This window comes from Mycetomoellerius zeteki, unplaced genomic scaffold (genome assembly GCF_001594055.1).
Source record: "Mycetomoellerius zeteki isolate Tzet28-1 unplaced genomic scaffold, Tzet1.0 scaffold204, whole genome shotgun sequence".
Taxonomy (NCBI): domain Eukaryota; kingdom Metazoa; phylum Arthropoda; class Insecta; order Hymenoptera; family Formicidae; genus Mycetomoellerius; species Mycetomoellerius zeteki.
This window is the reverse complement of record NW_017257000.1, coordinates 357,808-376,426: the sequence shown is the minus strand read 5'-3', so window position 1 is coordinate 376,426 and position 18,619 is coordinate 357,808. Positions and strand designations below refer to the sequence as shown.

The window sequence follows — 18,619 nt, the reverse complement described above, 5'->3', positions numbered from 1 at the left end:
ATAACAACCGGTATAATATGTCCGACAGTGTTTCTTGGAATTATTTTCATAGCCCGGGGGAATGGATAACATGCGAGGAACGTCGGCCGTTTGATGGCGACGCAGACAACATCGTGGAGAGAGCTGTTGCTCATCGCGGCAGAAAAATCCGCGTGTAAACATCGGGCTTCTGGTTTCTCGGAGAACATCGTCTCACCTGGCGTTGAGTCGAATCGCGCGGTGGCGTAGCGCGGTGCATCCGAGATACGCCTTCCCTAATGACAGAGTCTTCTTTCCTCTGGGCCTTCTCCTTCTGCTTCTTCCCCCGAGACGAGGGACGTTCGAATGAGAATTTAAGACGCTCTGCCCACGCGCGCCAAATTATTCCGCCTTATGCCCGTTTCCTCCGATCGGAATTGTAAATAAAAAAAAAAAAAAGAAAGAATTCCACCGACGCTGCCCTGGCCGATCGGATCAGCGCGCGGCACGAGGACTCTCCGCGAGAGACGGCTGCGGCGATGGTAACGGGGAAGGAGGAAGATGCAGAAACAGAAGAAAAAAGAAATGGAAATCGTGCAATTTGCATGGTCTCTCCGGCCAGCACTCGGCCCTCACTACGTCTTCGCCGGCGAGAGAACGGAGGCAGACGGCAATCAAGATAAGGTCTCTCTTCTCGGGATCCGTCAGGGAATACTACGTTCTCGGTCCGCCTTCCCGATTCTTCGATCGCTTCGTGGAATCGGGATTTGAATTTCGGAGTGGATTGCGCAATCCGCGCGCCGGCACCCACGCGTGGGCGCGCAACGCAATCGTCTTCGGACCAGACGGTCATTTTAAAACCAATACCTGCCTATCGGGAACACGCAAATCGCCGGAGAAGAGCTCTCCCTGTCTCCCCCCTCTTTATCCCTAGCTCAGCCTCTCGGCTTTGCGATATTTCACGCTTGTTCCGCGGCGCAGACATACACTTTGAGACCGGAATGCGAGACGTATTTTTATAAACTTTCTAAGCTATAAGCTAGGGATGTGCGAAGAGGCATAGACTATCGATATTTCTTATTAATATGAATCGAAATACGCAATATCGATACGGCAATATATTGATTGGAAATGATTCGATATTCGGGAATATCGTTGCTCTTTTTACATATTTTATTATATAGAGACGTGTGGAGAGCACGAACTTTCGATTTTAAAGAAAAATTGAAAAAAAGTCACTTGGTAAATCGACTAATTTATCAATAAAATTATAAATATTTTAGTAAATTTATACATACACAAATAGGAGTGGAAAAAAGATTGATGAGAATAAAAAATTATGCATTTATACATTTTATACAATACGTATATTCGTCATTTTATACATATAAGTCTACCAACTAACAAAGATAATGCGAAACATAAAATTTCTTTTAATATTATTCATGATGGTGTTGATCGCGATGTCGTAAACTGTCCCCGAATTGACATGCTTGTTACGTTTATGCGATTGAATTTTGGAAATACACAACCTTTGTATAGAATCAATTGATATCTACGTTCCAGATCCAATATGCTACGATACGGAAACTAAAAATTTCAATGCAAATATCGAATATCAAAAGGGATAATGATATTTCAAAATATCGATTATATCGGAACATCCCTGCTATAAGCGTAAACTTCCTATGAGCGGACTCTTTTCAAATGGAAAATTCAAAAGTCACACTAGAAAAAATGTTTTGTTCTATCAACTTATATTTTGCTATAAGAATTTAGTTAAAATGTATCGAACGAAATTTTATTACTATAGCAAACTATTTTTTAGTACTAAACTATTGTTTAGTAATAAATAAATAATTTTGTTATTTACAAAGCAAAAAAATATATTTCGTAGAAATTAAATTTTTTGTTATAAAAAGACAAAAAATATTTTTGATAGCTATTAATAAATGCCTCAAATAAATAATTTTACTAAAAACAATATTTTCCTAGTACATATATTTTACGCTATAAATCATAAAAGAAACTCTAAATTGATCGACTTAATATATAAACAAATAAATAATAATATTTATATTAATTAATTAATGTTATATAATTAAGTTTAAATTTGTGTTCTTCTTTTACAAAATGAACTGTAATGTAAATTGTTAAATTAATAAAAATGTAGTGAACACGAATGTTCTAAATAAAGGTCCCATTTTTCAGTGAAATACGTAACAATGAAATTAAAAGAAGAGGAGATGGATATCGGAAGTAATGTATATAAGAGAATTACAAGGTGGAATATGATCTGTGTAGTCGCTGAAGAGTGTCGCGTGCTGTGACAGACGATGTGGCATTCCAACGAAATGAGAGTAAAGAAGAAACACGAGAACACGAGGAAGGAAGCATACGTGCAGTTACGTATACGTTCCGTCTGGTTAAATCGTATAATGACGAGATGGCTAATCACGAATTACGCCACGTACGCGACAGCCGATTCAATTGTCGCGTACCGCGATTACGTAATTTACAATGTTTCGACCAATACTCTTTCGACTAATATATAAATAAGTAGTATATAAATTGCACAATATCCTATTACTGATTATATTAAGAACTAGAAAATAGAAAAATTATATCAATTTATAACAAATGGAGCAGATATCAAAGGCGCAATGATAACCCAATCCCTTGAGTTAAATAACATTTTGTTATTTTTAACTTTCATGTTTATCAAAATATAAATTTATCTATTTTTGTCGCCAATTTTAAAATAAACAATGTCCATATATTAACGTATGCATTTGAGTCAAATTAATATATATATATTTTTTAATTGAACTGTTAACGCCATTAAATTATATTAAATAGAAACAATAATGGCGACTTATAAAAATGATTTTAAAACATTTCAAATTAGGTACAATTTGGCGTCATAAATTTAACAATGTAAAATAAAATATAGAATATATAAGATGTGTGTACACACATACACATACATACACACGAAGCTGCTGAAGCTGACGATGTAAAAGTCCATCCGTTTGTAATTCGAGTCTTACAATTGGATTTTACAGGCCTCGAACGGCAGGAACAATGTTGTGTACGCATTTCTGTTCTAATGAAATGATTAAATCCGATGCTCTTGTTTTCGAGCTAAGGGAGGAGATAAGAAATGGCGGGATGTCGATGTCGACAACGTGACCGAATCGTTTCAAGGCGAAACGTTTGAAACGAGCAAAAACAGCGAGGATCATAGGACAATGAAGGGAGAAGGGCGATGGAATTCTGCGGAATACTTAATTTTCCTGTGCTCTCGTGTGTCCAGTATCAGGCAAATCAGCAGGTACTATTTCCGCGCGCGAGGCAGTGAGTCCGCATTTCCGCGCGTCGGATTCGTCTCGGGGATTCGCAACATTATGATTCGACGTTTGATACGATGGTCTCTCAAATCATCAACAGCGATTTCAATAATTAATATTACAAAAGGCTATGGCAGTTCATCACAAACGTACGAATTGCGTTTGGTAAATTTGACTATTTATGTTGCTTCTGGCATGATGCCAGAAATCTCTAAAGTTGGCTCGCCTAACTACGTAATGCACGTAGAAAATAGAATAATTTTCGCGTAGAGTTATCAAGGCCGCGCAGTAAAGTAGACGTAAACAAAAAAAAGATCTATCACCCATAGTCTGGACTTGTGATAATCGAATGGAACAGTGTAAATATCCTGTAGAATGCAATAAATGGATTAGAATTTCAATATCGTTAATTTTTGTAATCCAACACTGCTAAATTTATAATATTAAATTATATCTAATTTGGGTTATTTTTATCATTTCTATAAGTCGCCATTCAATTTCGTTAATCTAACTAAAACAATGGAATTAAATAATTTTACTCATAAAAATTTATTAAATTTGACTCAAACTTAGCTTATTATTTACTAAATGCATATGATAGTTAGTATATGATGTTTACTTTGAAACTAATCACAGAAATAAATTCATTTATATTTTGTTACACATGAAATAACAAAATGTTATTTTTAACTCGAGAAATTGGATTCCGTTTATTAAAATTGATAGTAAATTTTATTCACTATCAATTTTAATAGGAAATCTTATTATTTCAATCGTTTTCTGTGTTATGATTATATAAATTAATAAAATACTGAAGCCTAATTTCTTTCCTCTCGAAAACCTTTTGTCCTCTTCCTCGAGTAACAACAGACCGTTTGTAAATACCACGAAGTCTAAAACATTCGGCAGACTAAACACATTATTACGTCATGTGACAGTGTCGAAAAGGGAGTCCAAGCAGAATATAATCCACTAGTGAAAGCAGGCCTTACGTCGGCGAGATTTATTTCTGTTTATACCGTACAAAAAATACGCTGATCTAATCACAACATTTACTCGACAATTTATAAAACACTCCGCTGGGTCCCTATAATATACAGGATGCATAAATGGAAAACAATTGAGGATGAAGTAGCATATAGCTTTAAAGAAGTAACTTCTACGAAACAGCACTTTTTTTTACAATTTTACAATAGTCTCGCCTAAGAAATAGATTTAAGTAATTCTTGACTTTATCAAGCGGAAGGGAGAACGCTTACAGTGAAGAAGAACTCGATCCGTCGTTATCGTTTTAAACAAAAATTCGAACATGATTCTCAGCAAAATAATGTTCTCTCGTCACGTCGTCTCGGCGAGATAAGCTCATCTTCGGTTTTATTTGTTCCTCGCCAGCAGCCAGACAGTTTAGCCTTGAGAGCCTCCGATTACTCGGACTTCCTGCTTCGTAATTTCAGGACAATCTATAGCTTTGTGAGGATTTAACAATAAACATGCAGAATATTATTAGCATGTACGTACTCTTTTAAAATCTATTCACTTCTTTACGTATTTATGTAAAATATTCATATCAGTGTTTTCCATATATTTTTAAATAACAAATGCATACCACTTTTCAAAGGCAGATATATGGTTACAAACTCTTATAGAAATTTAATCCTTATTAATCAGTTAAATTATTTTAAGTACAATAACTTTAAATAACTACTTACCTGCTGTAGTATCTACTGGCCAACTCAATTATTTTAAGTAATTTTAAGTAACTATTGTTCATTGCTATTATTACTTCAAATAAGTAATTAATTACTGTCTTTAAATTACTCTATCTAATAAATTGGTCAATATTAGATTTCTGTAAGAAACATTTCTGTAAGAGAACATCACCAATTGCAATTTAATGTAATATAAAACAAGTATTTCTTCATTTTTCAAGTTTCGAAGTTCTACGTGTACATATTGATTATCTTATTATGTATTGAGATAGATAAGATTTATTGATTAATTGACAGATAGATCAATAAAATTTATTATTTGGCTATAGGGGATTACAATAACTTCCGTTATGATAAGTACATACTTATATAATTGTGTTTTATACGTTGAAAAAAGTTTGGTAATAATTACTAAATGTGAATGAAATAATTCCAATCGAATGTTTGTCGATTAATATAGATATAACCAAAAATAATTTTACTTTTCTAAATATTTCGAAAGTATATTATCGGACGATTGATTATATTACTATGTTTGGTAATATACTTGATAAATATTTAAAACAGTAAAATTATTTTTTGTTATATTAATCGAACATTATTTTGGTTCATGGAAAATTATTTCATTCAACATTTGGTAGCTATTACCAAACTCTTTTTTTCAGTCTATATATATATAATTATAAATAATTAGATTATGAAATCCTTTATGTTATTTTCTTAATTAATTATAGACTCGGGTTTTTAAATTTCTAACAGTTGAAACTCATAATTAACTTGGATCTCGTCTTACGAATATATCAGGTAAGAGAGAAACCATAGAAACAATTATACGAATCTAAATATAAAAATTTTTATCATCAAACGTTTGATTGTATTGTATTAATTGCTAAATAGAATAGATAGCTATAAGTTTGAATTTATCGCGTCGTGTCATCAAATCATTTTCATTATTTAAAACTAAAAATCGCGCCAAATAAATAAATGTTGAGATATGATTGCGATAATTAATGACATATACGATTATGTGTAAGTTCTTTTGTATAACTTTGTACAATATTTCTAATTATTAATCTTTCTTATTTAAATGTAATAAAAGGAAAGGAGGCGATTATGAAATAGATAAGAGATTATGGAATACCACGATATTTTGCATAGTTTGTAATACATTCTGGGATGCGTTCCAAAATGTAACTACAGTAACAAACCTCTATGGACTACGTGACGTGAACTATAAAGTTTTGATTAACTGCAATACATTGTAGTTACGTTTTGGAATGCATCCCTGGGGGCGACCGTCAAAATTACTTTTTTACAGTCTGCTTATAACATGGTCACTGGTCGTTTATGTTTACTGTATTATCGTGAAAGCTGCATTTCAGTATTACAGATAGCAGACAGTGTGTTTACGTTATTTTGAGAAATATGTTAGTATTAATTTTGTAACTTCAGTCTGGCATGGATGTCTCGAATGTGACTTTCAAATGATATAATTGAACTTTTGGTAACGAAATGTATGCATGTATCCGACGTATAAAGTTGTATTATATGCTAATTAGTTTGATACTCCACATATCTCCTCCTATATTCCATAACCGCAACCTTTTTTTCTGTTTTCAGTTTTTACGTGCGATCTAGATGCTCAAAGAATTTCTATCTATGGTGTAATTGATTTTATGGCTAATAAACTTGTACCAAAAGTAATTATATTACATGAATATGTTTTGACTTATTTCAATAAAATAAAATAAAATTCCCCCTTCTTTTCTCTATTTATCAAAAAACATGCAAGTGTTTGACGTCAAATGCACGCATAATGTCAGACCGCCTATTGAATGACAGCTGTGTGTATAAATGTGTTATAATGTGAAGAACAACTTGATATTTATCTGTTAAATGTTTATTTAAAATTCTGTTTTCTTTATTAGATTTAAAGTTTATTCCTTATCAAATATAGTCATGTAAAAGGATTATAATTAAAAATAATACAATAAGATTGCTCTTAATTTAACATTATTCCTAAGTAATTTAACATTAGTTCTAAGTTCTAAAAGATATGGTATACATATCACATCCCCGCAAAAAATAATACGAGTTGAAATTTTTCAAATTTCGTATTATATGCAGATTGTGTTCTAAGTAATTTAAATATATATTGGCTTTCAATCAGGAAAAATGAATTCAAGTATTTCCCAAATAAAAACGATACAAAGAGAAGGAATTTTTGGAGGTAACATAACAACCATAACAAAATTAATATCTACATTACGTCTAAAAAAAACTTGAAACAAGTTATTTGTAATTATCTGTAAATTAACTTATGTTTAATATTACCGCAATAAATAATTTATTTCAAAATGTGCAATTTTCTTTTTTTTCTCTTGAATAATTTTATATATTTTGGTTTGTCTTTTTTCTTACGAGAATGCGATAACTAAAGTTCGAACTTGGTTCAAATATAAACAATAATTCCGATAATGCACTATCGTTAAATTCATTCGGCCTTGTAGTCATTCACGTTATCGTCAAAGCGTAGATAATTTTCCGCTCGAAGTAATATTTTTTACCATTAACTAGGGAAACAACGACATTTCTTGCAATAATGGTTACGGTTATTATACGCAATTATGTAATGTTGATTTCAAAACATTTTTTTACATCACAGTCACGAATTGTGCGATGCATGACTTCGTCTTCCGGTTTAGTTCTCCAGTTCCTACGTCTTGTCCAGTTTATCGGCAATACCGATTAACTGCACGCCCGTGCATCCGAGTCTCGGCGCGAGAATTTTTATGCACCTGTTTAGATTCCATCTCACGTATCAGACCTCGCAGCGATCCATTAAGACACGTCGCGTGTTGGTTGCACGTGTATGCCTGCGAGAAAGAGTTACACGAAACAAAATGCACTTCGATATTTTTTACTTGTTTCTTGGTATCAGTCTAACAAATCATTCTCTTTCTCGTTAGCAACGAAATAAATAATAAAAAAATATGAGTTCGTGTTTATTCCTCACATTTTAATGTCTTTAAATGCGCGTTTATCTCGAAACACAAAGTGTAGTAAGCCTTTTAAGCCAGAAGAAACAACCAATTAAAGTCTCCTCACTGTGATTTTTCAATATCTTACGGTTTAAAATTTAGATTTATTGTTTCAGAACATGCTCGTGGCAAAAAATAACATATATCTCTGCTAAACATGTTACAATTGATTAGATATATTTATTAAAAAGCTTTATATCTAAAATATTTCTCGGACAGCTTATCGGAGACGCGGTAGTATCTCGACGCTAAGAACATGTGCACTATATAGAGCGAGATCGGATCATCTATACGCGAGCCGGCGATTTTTCGATTATTTCATTTATATTTTTTTGAATTTCATTTATATTTGAATTTTAGAGCTCAATACATTTTATGTAATAATTTCGTTATATTGGATGATTTTATGATTGACTCTTACATGCTCTTTCTTATCATTATATTACTTTTTTATTGTTCAAAAAATACTTGTTGTAAAACTTTGTAATAAATTTATTTAATAAATGTATCTAATCAGTTGCGATTAAATTTAACAGTCCTCAGAAATATATGTCATTTTGGGCCACGAGTGTAAATTATTGCAAAATATTATATCTTAAGGAGAAAATGACTATATTAAATGTTGTATTTAATGGTAAAAAATAGAGTTGAAGGATTAAAGAATTAAATAACTGACGAGACCTCATGAGTGAAAGGAAATGTGATGAATCTGAGACATTCTATATCTCAGCAAAATTCATCAAGGCTTTATGATTGCAAAAGAAGATTTGCATTATCTGTTTTTCATTCAAAATGCCTCAGTAAGAAGGGAGTATCCCCACTCATATTCCTCTCGTACCTCGTTGTGTCTTGTACAACAGCTATTCCTCGTCACCGATTTTCAGTAGTTCCTCGGTCGTCTGATCACGTTGCACGTAGCTAAAAAGCAATACCTAGCGTTTTTATAGTGTATATATATATATATTGCTTTTCCTGTCATCGATTTTTTGTTAAGTCATACAATTAAGTATTTATCGTGAAACGTCAATGCGTAGATAATCTGATTAGTTGATTAAACTGAAGTTGTGATAAATCAATAGCAAAAATTATCAGTTTTTCAAATTAGAAAAGCAATTTAATGGGTATTAATTTGAAAAAATTTCAGACTATTAATCAAACTCTATTACTTTATGCGACTTTGATACATGAAAGTTGTAAAAGTATAATACCGATTATCTATGTCCAAATTGCGATCAAAGTTTTACGAGGCGTTCCATTATCAACGTTATCTATTTGTACGACTTCAATGAGATTACAAAGTACATGAGAATTATTATAGAGTGTCAAAAAGAAGACATATGTCTTTTTAATAAAGTGTAGTGAAAGGCAATGTGACATGTCTGGACAGGTGAACCAGGCGTTTGAAGTAATTTTCTTTTACTATTAATAAGTTTTATTAAATAATTCGTAGATTGTAATTAGTGAATTTTTTGTAATAATCAAGAATATATTTTTATTGTATATTATTATCTAAAGTTAAAATATATTCAACAGAATATATTTTTTCTACGTAATTATTTTATCTACATTAAATATTTTAAATTATGTTTTTTATAAATTCTCTCCTAACTTTTACATTTATTCGTCCAATGTTATTAAAAAAGTTTATTATTTTTTATTAATAGGAAAATCAATTAGATATGTTAGAAAATGGTCGGAGAAGCGAACCTATTACATATCAGGTAAGCATATCGTTTTCATTTTATCATCACTGCAAAGGAATTTTGTTGTGCAAAGAAATTCTCGATTGTTTATCTATAGTTTCAAACACATTTCTGCGTACAAGCAATTAAGAATAATAGTTCCATAAGTGTAGTACATATTAAGTCCGTTATACGAGCAGAAAATTGGATAATTTACTGTTAATAAGTAATTCCCAACAGTTTATAAGTAATTTTCAAGTACATCTACATATAAATGACGTTTAAACAACGGTAAATTTTCAAACGACCATTTAGACGTAAATCAGATCCTGAGAGACTCGAAAATGACGTTGATATATCGCAGCCAAAAAACGTCATTTTCTATTTTACAAGATTGAAATATTTTACAAAATATTATCGAAATATTCTTGAAACGTAAATACGATGCTGCCATTACTATATTCATTAATTTCCTCTATACAAAAATGAAGTACATATAATTATGTGTTGCACTAACAGTAAGTGCATATACCTATAAAAGACGTACAAATGGTTATAACATATCAGAGCTTCGGTTAGAGATTTTCGTTATATAGGAAACTCAATTAAATTTTATATGCGAGAAACGACACTATCGAGTGATAGCCTTAGAATAGATCATATCAGAAAGATTATATCAGATTAATTTCAAAAGATTTGAAGACGTCTTAAAAACTGAAATCTTTTCTCTCAGTAACTTTAAATTACTAACGTTAAAAATTTATATAATATAACGTACTAATAATTCAAAGCAATATTAACATATAGTACTCTTTTCACAGAATGCAAATTATCATGAAGAAAAAAATTCTTGGGCAACCAACAGCAACGCAGTCTATGCTTATTTTTCAAAACATCAAAGAGTTTTTAAAACGTTTGGCTTAATAATTTTAAATCTTCTTTTCATAACACATATAATCTTTGCAAGTATATATTGGGAAAATAAACGTAAGTTAATTTGTTTTCACAAATTTTTTAATTTTTACTAATTGATTAATAAAATAGTTAAATTTATAAAATTATATAACGATGCTTTTTTCATTTTTTTTTAGAAAAAAATTGTGATTTTCAATGGTGCGAAGGCTATGGTTTACTACTTATACTTACAGGACTAATTTACCTTGGTTTATTTTATTTTTTGATTGTAAAACGATATTTTGGCAAATACATCTTACAATGCTGCCGGCCAGTAACAAATTCCTTGGAGCGTTTGCAAAATATTAAGTAAAAAGTTAACATTACTTTTTATCTGAATATAACAGAAATTATTTATAAATAATTTATGCCAACATAAAAATTTTCCAGATATGGAACGCGCATCAGAGCGATAATAGTTTATTTAGTTATACTCGTAGCCATCATTACTTTTCTTATCATTGATACTGCGGATTCGAGACACAGGCTAATTAGTATTCTTGGCGTTATTGTCTTACTAGGATTAGGTTGGGTGTTTTCTAAACATCCGGGACAGGCAAGTAAATCTTAAAGCTATAAATCTTTAATTCCAATTATATCTATCATTTTTAAGTTGATAGAAAATGGATTTCTCTTTTTTATCGCTTGAAAAAAATCTACAAGAGAATAATTGATTCATGGACTTTACATTTTATTATATTTTAATAATAATTATTTCCATCTGTGTCGCATCGATTTAAACGCGTTCCAATTATTATAACGTATACGCGAGTGTTGTTGGAGAAAATTACTAGAGGCATGTGGATAGACGCGTCGCCAATTCCGCTGGAATTAACCCATTTCATTAAATCGTCTAATGTACTTAATGCACGCGGATCCTCTTGTTTATACATTTTTTTTGCGCAACATATAATTCAAAATATTCTATTTTCCAGAAAAGAAAAGAAAAATTCAAATATTATAAGTATAAATTATAACAAAACAAGTTAAAGCTACAAGAATAAATCAATAGATAATATTACAAAAATGTTAATGTGATCTCGCGCGGTAATTGTTGCGCAAATTTATATGTTAATAATTTTGTTATAAAGTTATCACATACGTTTTGACCTTAGATTTGAGTCCTCTTAGTGATCGAAATGTATGTGATAATTTTGTATTTAATTATTAACATTCACACTGGTGTATTTTTGTAATATTTTATTCTATTTAAGTATAAATTTAGAGTGACTTAATCCTTTTAATGAAACATAAAATAATTCAGCTGTGTACAGTTCCTCTCATTTTGTTCTAATTATTTTAACGATCTTGTTAAATATATACAGGTCAATTGGAAACCTGTCATTTGGGGATTGATTTTACAATTTATACTTGGACTTATTACTCTTCGATGGCCTGTTGGTCGTAGCATTTTCCAATGTGTATCTACCAAAGTGACCACTTTCTTGAATTACGCTAAATCTGGCGCCACATTTGTATTCTCAGAAGACATAGTTAGCAAAGGAGTCTTTGCTTTTACCGTTAGTTAATTTACTATAATGTATTTAGAAATGTATTATAAAACAATTAATTTTCTCATTAAGAAATTTTTATATTGGTTCGTTTATCTGTATGATTATTTTCTTTTAATTTATAATTTTGTATTGTCACAAATTAGTACTAACACAAATTATTCTCTATCCATTAGGTGCTGCCCGTGATCTTTTTTTTCAACTTCATGGTACAAATCATGTGCTATCTCGGTGCGATGCAATGGATTATTATGAAACTAGGATGGATCGTGCAAAGCATAATGAGTACAACGCTGTGTGAGTCATTCGTTGCTGTTGCTAATCCTTTTATCGGAATGGTAATATTATTACAGTGTGTTTAAATAATTAAAATAATAACACTGGTTAACGAAAAATATTTTTTTAATTGTTTTAAAGACAAGGTGCTTCTTATGGATTTTTAGATATTGAAAATGATGTCATAAACTCATCACAGCACATCAGATTTTCAAAACAATTGAGATTTAATATGCAAAAAAGGAATTTTTGCAATATTTGAAATTTTCTTATAAAAATAAGATATTGAAATATAAAAATTAATTTTAAAGATGAATAATATATTAATGACTTCTGATCGGAATTTTAATATAATGTTCCCCGTTTTTAAAAAAAGATTTCAAATATTGTAAAAAGTAATTTCTTCACATTAAACTTTATTTTGAAATGTGACGTGCGAATGAAATTTGACTTATGGTATCGATTTCAGTAGCCAAAAATCTATAACAAACATCGATCTTGTCTGGTTCAAAATAATTTTAAACTAATGTAATTTGTTTGTATTCTCGCAAAATATTTCTAGTCTCAATTTAAAGCTGATTTATTTTGTCTTTTAGTCTGAATCCCCTCTTCTAATTAAACCGTACCTCAATCAACTGACTTCCTCGGAGTTGCATGCTGTATTAAGTTCGGGATTTTCCACGGTTTCTGGTCTCTGTCACATACATTTCACGAGTACATGTTACTGGCAACATTAAATTTCAATTTATAATATTTACCCACTCATTACAGGTACGGTATTAGCCGCTTATATATCATTTGGTGCTAAACCGGCTCATTTAATAACCGCTTCCATAATGTCTGCACCAACTTCTTTAGCCTATTCCAAGCTCTTTTACCCAGAAACTGAACAAAGTCTCACAAAATCCGATAATATCAAGCTTGAAAAATCGTAAGTGCTTCATAAATTGGAAACTTTTACAAATCATTTATCTTAATAACTGTGATAAAAATTTGAATTGTAATTAGATCGGACAATAGTATTTTGGATGCGGCGACAAATGGTGCAATAGCTGCGATCCCAATCGTTTTGGGTATAATCGCAAATATCGTAGCTTTTGTATCTTTTATTGCATTTTTAAATGGAATACTCTCTTGGTTCGGTAGTCTAGTTGGTTACGAACAGCTGAGTCTCGAGGTAAAAAAATTTTTCGAAACTGATCTTCCCGGCTTCTAAAAATGTATGGCAAATTTTTTTAGACAAATTTTAGGATTGTAGTTTTGCAGATGATATTGGCAAAAGTTTTTATGCCACTAAGTTGGGTGATGGGCGTTCCTTGGGAACATTGCGAAGACGTAGGGATGCTGATAGGTATGAAGACAATTGTTAATGAATTAGTCGCATATCAGAGGATGGGTGAATTGATAAAGCAAGGCCGAATATACGGAAGATCGGAAGCGATAGCCACATACGCGATCTGCGGTTTCGCAAATCCAAGTTCGATTGGCATCCAGGTTGGCGCGTTTTCGTCTTTGGTGCCAGAAAAGAAAGAGCAAGTAACGAAAGTCGTTGTGCGAGCCTTCGTTACTGGTAGCGCCGCCTGTTTTCTCACAGCTAGTATCGCCGGTAAAGTTGAAATCCCAATTCATAATATAACTGGTTATATTTCCTCAAGTTTTAGCTCCTTTACAGAAATCCAATTTAACGCTACCTAATTTAATATTGAAAAGTAATGATTAATTATTTTTATTTCGAGTATTAAAAATACTGAGCAACAGTGCTTATAATATTCAAAATAAATATAATCTGACAAAATAAAAGTTCTGTAATGATTGCATCAAACATTCATCTTTCACATTTTATTTCATTTTGTTTCAGGTGTATTACTTGATGATACTTCAGTATTATCTATCTCAAACAATATAATGACAATGTCAAACGTCACTTCAACGACATTAACTTCGTTAATTTAAAAAATTACATTAGAATTAGGAAATTATATCACAATGACATTATACATTGTTGAAATTCCATTAATTACATTTTTATTATTTCTTTGAGAAGAAATGGCAGTACGTAAAAACAGTTTTTGTTAAGTAATTATAAGTATTATAATTATAATTGTTAAGTAATAATTGTTAAGTAATAATATTTCAGATGAAATAATAATAAAAGGAGACGCAAATAAATTTGATTATACCCTTTTTATGAGTAATAAGTTTTTATAAACATCCAAATATAACTTATAAATAGCGTACTATTCGAAATTACCAATTCCCTGACTGGAAACGACGCGTTTAAACTTAATAAAATTAATTCCACGCACAATAATATATACTAATTATAAATTAAAATGACAAAGTCACACATTACATAATGTGATATACTTATTGTACACTTGTGCCATTATTTGTACGTTATCGGTATGTATAATAATTATATTTACCTATATCAATTAATTACAAAGAAATACAAATTCCCCCCAAAATAAGCTCCTGCTTATTTATTATATATTAATTAAGAATATTAAACCTACAATACCGCAATGGTATAAATGTTGCAATGCAGTAATATCACAATGTCTCGAAAATGCGGAATGATCGCGTGTAGTTCTTCGAAAAGCCAAAAGTAGATGAACTATCGTTTTCATTTATGATCGTTTATGGTAGAGTATGTAGCTGGTAAGTTTCATAAATGCTATTAGTGCGGTTAAACACGTCGGCAGTCACCTCCAACATTTTGGGTAAAACATCTATATTCCGCTGAACATTTTCACCGCAAACCTGAGGATTAAATAAGTGAAAGTAAGTGAAATAATCTGTTCAAGGTATCAGCTACTTCATAGTTCTAAAATGATTCTGTTAACTCATTTACCTTTTTGAACAAAACCTCTCTACTAGGCATAGTGTACATTGCAACTATTGCAGCTTTCCTGATCATCCATGGATGATGCTTGGCCAAAGTTTTGTTATATGCGTCTTGACAACAAGAAGTCGTTTTCTCAACATCTGCGAGATCACTCAGTTGTTGTAAAAATTCCTTGATAAAATCTAGAAGGCCGAATAATATATAATAACATAAGTTAGATGTGTTAATTTCTAAATAATATCAAGAGGTAAATGAAAAATCTCATAATACCTAAACCTCTATGAAGTCTCAATAAAGTCCGTGCACCATTGACAAAATCGACTTTGTCTATAAGTTTGTTTTCTCTCTCATATTCAATCATAGATTTAACAGTCGTATAATTCTGAGTATCTTTATTTTTTAATTCAGTCAAGATACCTATTTTTTGTTTCAGATCAGAAGAGACAAAACTGAAGACACTGCCCATCAGCTGAAAAAATCTGAATATGCACGTTACAAAACACAAATCTTATATCGTAATCTCAAATCTGATATCACAGATTAATAAGAGATAATATAATTAATTTGCTGAATTAATGGAGCAAATCTAAAATGATAACAGTAACAAATTTTAATCTGATAATAATATCAAAGAATTACAGTTTTTATATAATGAATATTTATGTAATGACAATTTATGACATATTATTTACTTGTTACATATATTTAATTCAAATTTTTATTAACTAAATTTTGGATAAAAACAATATAAGATGATATATAATGTAAATATTTTAAATATAATATAACAAATTACTTAATCGAACTGTTATTTGTCTTCAATTATTTGTTTTACTTTGATATGTTGCAAAAATGTCTTAGATTGCTCATTAAACGTCAACCGTGATAAATCAGACTAATAATTTGACACCGTGCACGATAAGGTTATGTTTTTATGACAAGTCAGCGATTCAACTTACTTATATAGTTCGTTGTAGGCCTCCAGATATGCTTTTAGATCTATATCGTCATTTTCCGTGAGAGCTTGATCAAAATGATCATGTACCGTGCGCAAATCGAAGAAACTTAATTCCGGCCCCTCCGCCATCGTAGGAATTATTGCCAGCGGGATCGAAAACAAACTCCTCTTTTGTAGAAGTAGGGACAGACTCGCTAGCGCCGCCTGGAACTGTAGCATCAGAAATACGGAATTAAAAAGAGTCACGTGACCAGTAGTGGGGATATTCAAATCTATGCGCGCCTATCCATATGAATATATTAGGTTACAAGTTTCTGAGCGATGTGTTAACTAATATTATTTACATTATTTAAGATTGCATCATTCAAGATAGAAAAATATATTATTTCTTCATCTTAAATAATGAAATCTTAAAAAAAAATGTAAATAACGTTAGTTAACACATCGTTCAGAAATTATTTTCACGCATTTTATATTTAAATTAATATGAATCTTATATGTACGACTAATGCCCGTATTCATAGTCAGACCTTATATTTAAGGCTTCCTTAAATTTATCTTCAGATACTCCACAAATTATTTCATTGGCTACTGAGCATCTAAAGATAAATTTAAGGAAGCCTTAAGTACAAGGTCTGACTATGAATACGGGCATTAGTTATGGGGTAAGACAAAGAAAAACGTAGAAGTCGCAGTCGTGACTGGCCGGAAAAGTGCTTCGGAGACCGAATTTAATTTTATTCTAATAAAAGATTTAGTGTGCCTTCCAACAAGCGACACAAATGACACGGTGTGATACAATGGGTCATTACATCCTTGTTATTTGCCAATGTTAAACAAAGCTGACATGATCACTGTCGCATTGTGTCGCTTATAGGAAGGCACGATCCGTACGATCGCAAAAGTCAAGCAACGCTAGATGGGGGTGGGTACACCTTGGGATAAGTGACCGCTTGGGAACACAATGAAATTAATTCCTGGATTTATGGGGAAACATTTTTTAATTTTAATTTTGCCGTGTATTCTAGAACATGTGTGATACTAAAATAAATTCGAAAAGATAGAAAAGAATGAAAAGGAAAAGGAAAATGGCGATAGAAGGTAACGTTAATGATAAGGACATATTTAAACATATATAAATCAGAAAGAAACTATCGTAGTGTCTCTCTCACAAAATTGCTATGTTAGATATCTTGAGTATAAAATTCTATCATGCAATAATAAAAAAAAATGCGAAGAAAAAGAGCATTACCAGTAGACGAGAAATAAGGTATTTCACTAAGCAACACACGTTCGAATACGTTCGAGCGTAGTCGCCGATGTGGTACCGTCATTCTCCACGAGAAGCGCTACAATCAAAGAATTATTATGAAGCACTATATATTCAAATTAAGCAACACTGTTATTGTAAACAAAAACAATTTATATATACTTATATATATATACTATATTTAAATATTTCTAAAATATATTCATCCAATAATCTTTTTTCTATCATGTAAATAAATAAAACACATTTTATTTTTTCATAAAACATGTGTAAAATACGTGTAGTGCTGAAGACTACGTTTTTCAATACATAGCAGAAATTGTGTTTACATTATTTACTTCCGACCTCTATTTATCGAACAATCGCCCTGTGCATTTACCGATTTGGTTTCAACAAGGGGGAACTGGGAAACTCCTGCAAATACCTTCTCATCTCGTCTTCGCCTTATTTGGACCGGAATATTTCAGCATTTCTATGCACAAATGAGATAAAAATACGCGCTGACAGAATTAAGCTTAATTTTTCTCTTCGGTCAAATATCTACAGAACCCAATAGAATCATCATTGTTAATTCTTTCATAATTATAAATTTTGATATAATCTTATGATATTTGTCTTATGAGATAATCATATTATAAATATTAAATATGTACAAATTAATCATACGTGTTAAAAGAATATATACAATAAAAATCGATATTCTACTTTATTCTCTTCAGTTTTTGTTTCTTCAATTAAGTATGGTATCTATTTAATTTAATCATTCATTTAACTATGCGTCTGATAAATTGAATTTCTGACATGTCCGGCCCATTCCAAGTATTATTATACTGCATATTAATTTCATGGCACAGCAGTGCTCCGAGAGTTGCACAGTCATTGATAGCGTACGTGACAGAGAAACAATAAACAAAGAATACTAAAATCTCGCTGACACGTCGGTTCGCATAGAGATAACTGGTCTCCCTGCGGGCGTTAAATAATTCACCGCAACCGGGACTGAGAGTCGCGGACGAGAAGCGGGGTTTGCGGAGGAGCAAAGGAGGCGGGGTTGGTTGAAGA

At 31.3% G+C, this 18,619-nt stretch overlaps 2 protein-coding genes across 4 annotated transcripts; one reads left to right on the top strand and one right to left on the bottom strand.

The window, feature by feature from the left end:
• Positions 1 to 9,380: 9,380 nt before the first annotated feature.
• On the top strand, positions 9,381 to 14,524 carry CNT2 (Concentrative nucleoside transporter 2). Of its 3 annotated transcripts, none has more exons than XM_018447601.1 (12): positions 9,381 to 9,463; positions 9,723 to 9,779; positions 10,562 to 10,727; positions 10,832 to 11,003; positions 11,085 to 11,250; positions 12,020 to 12,214; positions 12,382 to 12,543; positions 13,078 to 13,171; positions 13,253 to 13,412; positions 13,490 to 13,658; positions 13,748 to 14,087; positions 14,340 to 14,524. In XM_018447601.1, exons 1-12 carry the CDS (start codon positions 9,434 to 9,436, stop codon positions 14,432 to 14,434), a joined length of 1,806 nt encoding a protein of 601 aa, XP_018303103.1. In that variant the 5' UTR covers positions 9,381 to 9,433; the 3' UTR covers positions 14,435 to 14,524. The 3 variants fall into 3 exon arrangements, with proteins under 3 accessions (XP_018303103.1, XP_018303101.1, XP_018303104.1); XM_018447599.1 differs by having other exon boundaries at positions 13,721 to 14,087; XM_018447602.1 differs by lacking the exon at positions 14,340 to 14,524 and having other exon boundaries at positions 13,732 to 13,931.
• A 162-nt stretch (positions 14,525 to 14,686) lies between these two features.
• LOC108722472 (ceramide-1-phosphate transfer protein) lies at positions 14,687 to 16,416 on the bottom strand. Its single transcript, XM_018447604.1, has 4 exons — positions 16,289 to 16,416; positions 15,600 to 15,808; positions 15,336 to 15,511; positions 14,687 to 15,244 (listed from the first exon to the last, which is right to left on the bottom strand). Exons 1-4 carry the CDS (start codon positions 16,414 to 16,416, stop codon positions 15,122 to 15,124), a joined length of 636 nt encoding a protein of 211 aa, XP_018303106.1. The 3' UTR covers positions 14,687 to 15,121.
• Positions 16,417 to 18,619: the final 2,203 nt, after the last annotated feature.